General features: G+C 40.4%; 1 protein-coding gene across 5 annotated transcripts in view; it reads left to right on the top strand.

Moving 5' to 3' along the window:
• ablim2 (actin binding LIM protein family, member 2) overlaps positions 1–7,500 on the top strand; it is a 103,497-nt gene that overhangs the window by 56,758 nt on the left and 39,239 nt on the right. For all 5 annotated transcript variants that reach the window (XM_053639303.1, XM_053639306.1, XM_053639304.1 and 2 more), the window contains exons 4-6: positions 1,083–1,195; positions 2,412–2,538; positions 3,632–3,725. In XM_053639303.1, coding sequence (XP_053495278.1) covers positions 1,083–1,195; positions 2,412–2,538; positions 3,632–3,725 — 334 coding nt within the window. The remainder of the gene's footprint in view (positions 1–1,082; positions 1,196–2,411; positions 2,539–3,631; positions 3,726–7,500) is intronic.

Raw genomic sequence — 7,500 nt, 5'->3', positions numbered from 1 at the left:
GGACTCCAAAGAACCACAGTGAGAGCCGTCATCTCCAAATGGAAAAACTCGGCACAGTAGTGAACCTTCCCAGAAGTGTCCGACCTTCCAAAATTCCTCCAAGAGCACAGCGACGACTCATCCAGGAAGTCCCAAAAGAGCCAAGGACAAGATTAAAGGATCTACAGGCCTCTCTTTCGTCAATAAAGGTCACTGTTCATGACTCCACTATCAGAAAGACACTGGGGGAAAATGTCCTCCATGGAAGAGTGGTGAGGTGAAAACCATTGCTGACCCAGAAGAACATTAAGACTCGTCTGAATTTCACCAAAACACACCTTGATGATCCTCAAACCTTTTGGGAGAATGTTCTGTGGATTGATGAACTGAAAGTGGAACTGTCTGGAAGACAGGCGTCCCGTTACATCTGGTGTAAACCAAACACAGAATTCCACAAAAAGAACATCATACCTACAGTCAAGCATGGTGGAGGCAGTGTGATGGTGTGGGGATGCTTTACTGCTTCAGGGCCTGGGTAACTTTCAGTAATTGAGGGAAACATGAATTCTGCTCTCTACCAGAAAATCCTAAAGGAGAATGTCCGGTCTTCAGTCCGTAAGTTGAAACTGAAGCGTAACTGGATTATGCAGCAAGACGACGATCCAAAGCGTAGGAGTAAGTCCTAGTCCTAGTGGTAAGTGAAAGACTGATCTCCAGTTATCGGAAGCGTTTGGTTGCAGTTATTGCTGCTAAAGATGGCACAACCAGATTTGAAGTTTAAGGGGGCAATTAGTTTTTCACATTGGTGATAGGTGTTGGATAATTTGGAGAATTGCTTCCATTAAAAAAATAAATAAATAAAAACTGTATCGTGTGTTTACTCAGGTTACCTTTGTTTCATGTTGTATTTCGTTTGAAGATCTAATACTATTTAATATGAGATGTACACAAAAACAGAAGAAATCAGGATGGGGGCAAATACTTGTAACCTCCATGTGTGTGTTTGACCTGAAGATAACTATCTTTTTGTTGTTGTTTTTTTCTCTCTTGAGGATCTGATCACTCTCCCTCATTCTCTTTGTGTTTCTCTGTGTTTCTGGCAGACAGCCATTTCCTGCAGGCGACCGCGTGACGTTTAACGGGAAAGAGTGCATCTGTCAGAAATGCACCCAGCCTCCGCCTGCCAACAGCTCAGCACCCGCTCAGGCTGTCCACAGTGAGAGTCTGCTTTATTCACCATCTCTCTCACACACACACACACACACACACACACATCAGCGCAGGGGCACCATGAAGGGGACAAGGGGTGTCACACTTACATTTAATTCTCCGAATTTCTGAACCATTCATTCGTTCATTTATTCAGTGATAGTGACCCTCAGCAGATTGAGAATAGTTAGCTTAGCTAAGCTAAAACCTCTTAATTCATAACTGTGTGTACAAACACTTTTCCTGATTCTGTCAACCAACAGCACAACGGGAGAATTTAGAAAACAAATTCTAGCTTTCTCTTAAAAATCGATATCGTCTCCCGCTGTATTTTTGCAACCAGGAGGCGTGGCCAATGTCTTAAAAAATGCAAAATGCAATGCCATTGAGAAGCAATAAACATTACGGTTAAGCAACATGCGCCCATTTAGACAACTTGCATCCATTCAGCATATATTTCTGTTCATATCTATTAGAGGTCGAGCAATTGTGGACCTTACCGATACCGATAACTAAGTCAGGCGGTACCTACCTGCCGATAACCGATTAATCAACCGATAGTTTTTAAAAGTGACACGGAACGAAAATGTAACGCTCATAGTAAAATATCGCTGAACAATGTTACAAATTTAAACGGTACTGACTGCACCATGAAAATGTACTGGACTATTCTGAAATGAAATAAATATATAAATATTAACCTATACGAACTATTAATAAATATTACTGTAAATAAAAGACATCAACCCAAACTGAACCAAAAATCAACACTCCAAATAACAAATAAAAACAGAGACATCCGAAACGAATCAAAAAACACTTCAAATAACACGACAAAATTAGTCAGTGAAGGTTTTTATATTTCGCCTCTAGAGGCCGCTCTCGTACCGTATAACGACAGCGGACCCTTCTCGGCCGCTCGCGCAACGGACACGGAAGCTATCGGTGTGGGTGTTTGCTGATAACGATAGTTCCAGCGATAATCCGTCAACCTCTAATATCTCTAGCTCGCTCCATGCTAGAGGCATCTGTGAGCAGAAATTGTAGATATAAGGTAACAGTGTTACAGAGCTACAAGTCAGAGTAGAGTTAATAGCAGGTGTGTGGTTGGTTTTAATACTGTGACAGGTTGTGATAAAGCAGAGGATGGTCACGGTCATGGTTCCCTGTCTTTCTAGACTGGTGATCTCTGGTTCTTTTCACTCTTTCCTCTCTCTGTGCAGATTGCTGTGGCTGTGGGAAGGAGTTTAAGAACGAGCAGTCGCTGGTGGCTCTGGACAAACACTGGCACCTGGGCTGCTTCAAGTGCAGAGTGTGCAACAAAGTGCTCAATGCCGAGTACATCAGCAAGTCAGTACTCTGTGTGTGTGTGTGTGTGTGTGTGTGTGTGTGTGTGTGTGTGTTGTCAGTGTTAACTGTAATGTAAATATGCTATATAACTGATACTGACCCATCCTAATATTAGCATAACGGAACTGTACTGCTAATCTGAAGCACTTTGAACCCGAAGGATTCCAAAATAACTGCACCCGTGGTATTTTCTGACGAATGTAAATCATTTAAACCACCAAGACCTTGCCCAGAATTAAACAGTCCATATAGACGAGTGAATGTTAGGCATACACGGTACACTGTCATGTCAGTAAACATGGCTCTTCTTTCTTTTCTTCAGACTTTTATGAATATCTTTCTTTCCATCTATTTTAGTAAGATAGCAAGCCCCGTAAACTCTTAAAATACGTGTCGGAAATCACGAACGGTTCCCGGATCGGAATTTTTTTTACTGGGAAGACGTCAGATTTGTGATCAAATGGGTGTTTTTATATCCGTTCTGTAGCTAGCCTGCGTTAATATTGCTGAAACCATGGCAACTGGGAGTAAACTAAAGATAGGACATGCCCACAAGCAGCCATGTGACTTGACCTGACGCAAAGCCAAATGTACGCGTGATCGGTAGGGTTAGTAGTCGTTAATTACAACTGATTAATAAGAACATGACATCGTCAATGATGATGACGTAGAGAAGGATTTTTTCTTTTTTTTTAAATTTTTTTTATGAGAAGCTAGTCGTCTTACTAGCCTATCACCACGTCAGTTGAAAATCATGAATGATTTTTTTTTTTTCATGCCTCTTCGCTGGTCCTTTTTTCAATATTAACCGATTCATAATTCATTTCAGTCGTCGCCTTTGAAACCGCTGCATCTGGATCCAAATGCAGAAAAGTCCACGAGGGGGTGAATACTTATGCAAGGCTCGAAAAGTCAGGCGGAATTTTTTTTTTCCTAACACAGCTCCACGCCGTGAAGCGTATCGTGTATCGTGATCACTTCAAGTATCGCAACGCGACACTGTTTGTCAACATCGCCCACCTAGAACATGAGTTACAGTTAAAACTCGTGTGTGTGTGTGTGTGTGTGTGTGTGTGTGTGTGTGTGTGTACAGGGATGGAATTCCGTACTGCGAGATGGACTACCACGCCATGTTTGGCATCCAGTGTGAGAGCTGCAAGAAGTACATCACAGGGAAAGTGCTGGAGGTACGGAGTGTCCATGTCACACTGTCTGTGCTCATATACCGCATATCTGTGACTGCTGAAGGAAAAAATGCTGAGATAAATGGAACTAGGGATGGGTCATGGCGGGGGCAAATGTTGTTTGTCGGTACAGTGTGCGTGTGTGTGTGTGTGTGTGTGCGTGTCTCACAGAAAGGCTGTGATTCAGTCTGCTTCACACTGGTACACTATATTCCCACCGGGGGCCAGGCTCAGGGCCCTGGGACACAAAGAAACTCTCAGTCCACTCATTCAGAAACTCTCCCTATATATAGCATTATTATTGAAAAAAAAACCCCAAAAAAAACCCCAAACAAAGCTCTGTTTCTTCCTCTCTTAAAAAACGAACCGTAAATAAGGAATTTGTGCGTATTATCTAGTCCTAATTAGCTTTTCTTCTCCACGCTCGCCTCTGGCTTGTTCACTACAGATCTCCCTTTATATCCGTTTATATTTCTCTAAAGCTGCATGTAATAATAATACAAATCATTTAAGTCTGCTAGTTAAATGCACGGTTGATTAAACATCAACAAGCTCAGAGTTGCTCTTTTTATTTAGAGCCGCACACATTTCGTTTTTAAATTGGACAAAGGTGGTAGTAAACGACTATTACGACAAATCATGCAAAACGTGAGATATAATTTTAATTCTTTTTAAATAATAATCTTTAATAATGACCGTGTTCATTCACTGTTGGAGTGGTTTGGTACGCTTTAGGATGAATGAACATAATTGTTAATTAATTATATATTTACTAAATAATTATTTAAAAGAATGTAATTTTTTTTTTTTTCTTTTCATTTTGTCTTTAGAAATATAAAAAGGTGAAGTTCAGCTAGCTTGAATTTCTACAAGAGGGAACCCAAACGATCTGCTAGGAAACACTAAATAAACACTAAATTGTTCACGAGGCTTTTATTTGTGGTCCTGAATGGATTTTCTGCTGTTTATTAAATGTTATGCACGAACAAAGAAGTGCATGTGATCGAAGCTAGACGTAACAGCTGACACTCGACTGACCTTGTTTAATTTTTCATTAAACCATCAGTGACCCATTTGTGAACGCTAAGGCTTACAGGGGGGAAAAAACAGCATCTGTGGTATATATTTCATTATATTTTCCACGACCCAACCGAAATACATGCACCCTGATTTCTTCTGTTTTTCTGTATATGTTATATTAAATAGTTTTAGATCTTCAAACGAAATACTAAAAACCAACTGCCCATCCCCCCCCCGCAACTTAAAATCTGGTTGTACGCTCTGGATCGTCATCTTGCTGCATAATCCAGTTGTGATTGAGTTTCAACTTACGGACTGAAGACCGGACATTCTCCTTTAGGATTTTCTGGTAGAGAGCAGAATTCATGCTTCCCTCAATTACTGAAAGTTACCCAGGCCCTGAAGCAGTAAAGCATCCCCACACCATCACACTACCTCCACCATGCTTGACCGTAGCCATGATGTTCTTTTTGTGGAATTCGGTGTTTGGTTTACGCCAGATGTAACGGGACGCCTGTCTTCCAAACAGTTCTGCTTCTGACTCATCAGTCCACAGAACATTCTCATAATGACAGATTATACAAATTGAGTGGTCTGATATGAAATGTACTGTGTTCTATGTCGTTTTAAAAGTCTACATATAAATACCAGGAAATAAAAGCTGAAATTCGAAGCCCTCTTCTCATATTCATCTTTTGATCTCAAACCCCAACGTCTTCAGTCTGCAGCACAAACAAACGAGCTGGACTTACTTTCGAAGAATAGTAAAGGAATCGCGGGACGCAAGGCAGGAAAGGTCAAAGTTCAAGGCCGGTAATGATTTCCAAACATAATGATTTTATTCATCCTGAGCGTTATTCACACCAACCAGGCAGACACTGGTAATGAACACTGAGATTTTAAAGCCTTTTTTTTGTTCTTCACAAGTCTCGCGAATATTTTCATTCCGTATCCAATCATACCGAGTGGATTTATTATTTATGAAGTTCTTCATCAGTAGTTCAGAATGTTTGAACGGGTTAGACAGCTAGAAAGTTTGCTTTCGTGTGATTCAGATCTTTCCTATAGCACCGAATGCAGTGAGATGAACAGATTTTGAGTGATTTTCATCTATACAAGATCTTATAGGTCCTAGATTATTAACCCCTGGTGTGCAGGTTTGGGTTATGCCACTAGTGCATTATTTATTTATTTTATTCATTTTCAAATGGCGATCTTGTTTTACGACCCAACATGATGTGGTATTTTATTAACCAACTCGTCAATCACTATGTTGCCTGGGTTCTGCTTTCAACTAATATGAGTTTATTTCCACAGTTTGTCTTCATTCTTGCAGGAATATACAATACAATACAATACAATACAATACGATGTAGGTCTGCTGTTATAAATAGATACGATCCAGTCATACGCTGTTTATATCCGAGTCTACCTGTCTGTGTTTATTTTCCTACAATAAACAGACATGGCTCGGCTTAATTGTCTAAATACGACACTTCATTCGTGTAAATGATGCTGAGACATACCCTGAACCAGTGTTACGCTGGTCTGATGCTGCCCCCTGCTGGGAGTCGTGTATAATTTTGTGTGACAGCAGGGTGTGTAGTATTTCCCTGTAAAAATCGATGTCTTTACTTGTTTCCACTGCTTTGCGATGTCTACTGTATACCGCACTCAACTCTAACATCATACAGCCGCATGCACGAGTCTCCACCATGAATGTAGACTCCACAATTAGATGTACAGTGGATATAAAAAGTCTACACAGCCCTGTTAAAATGGCAGGTTTTTGTGGAAAAAAAAAAAAAAATGAAACCAAGATACATCATATCAAATTAAAATTAATTAAAGAATCATTTCATGGGGGGAAAATAACATTAAAAATGTACGATAACCTGGTTGCGTAAATGTGCACAGCCCTAAGGTAATACTTAGTTGAAGCAGCTTTAGATTTGATCACGGCATTTGATCCTTTTTTGGGGAAGAGTCGATCAGTTTGGAGCTTCTTGACTTAGCAATAGGAACCATTCTTCCTTGCAAAAGCATTTTAACTCTGTCAGCCCTCTTCAGGTCACCTCAAGGATCTTTGATTAGATTTAGGTCTGGATTGGATTTAGCTCTGGGCCGATCCAAAACCTCGAAGTTGTTTTGTCGAAGCCGTTCCTTTGTTGATCTGGAGGTTTGCTTCGGCTCGATGTCATGCTGAAAGGTGAAAGGTGAAAGCCTTAAGATTTTGCACCAAAATTGACAGGTATTTGGAGTTATTCATTATTCCCTCCACCATGATTAAAGCCCCAGTTCCATCTGAAGAAAAACAGCTCCAAAGTATGATGCTGCCACCACCGTGCTTCCCCATGAGGATGGTGTTCTTTTGGCTCTTTTGCCAAACATATCTTTTGTTATTATGGCCAAAAAGTTCAGCTTTGGTCTCATCAGACCATAACACATTATTCCACATGCTTTTGTTAGATTGGATGTATTTTTTTTATTTATTTTTGAATTAATTTTTTGGGTTAAAGGCTTCCATCTTGCCGCCCTACCCCATATCCCAGACATGTGAAGAATTCAGAATCTTGTCATGTATGGAGCAACCAGGACTTGCCAGAAATGACTGCAATTCTATTCAATATAACGTTGCTTTAATCTCCTGATCTTCTCATCAATTTTAGAAGGACGTCCTGTTCTTAGTAGTGTCCCCGTCGTGCCGTATTTTCTCCACTTGTTGATTATTATCTTTACAGCGATCCATGGTATATCC

The sequence above is a fragment of the Ictalurus furcatus genome, chromosome 13 (genome assembly GCF_023375685.1).
Source record: "Ictalurus furcatus strain D&B chromosome 13, Billie_1.0, whole genome shotgun sequence".
Taxonomy (NCBI): domain Eukaryota; kingdom Metazoa; phylum Chordata; class Actinopteri; order Siluriformes; family Ictaluridae; genus Ictalurus; species Ictalurus furcatus.
This window is presented reverse-complemented; position numbering and strand designations above follow the sequence as displayed.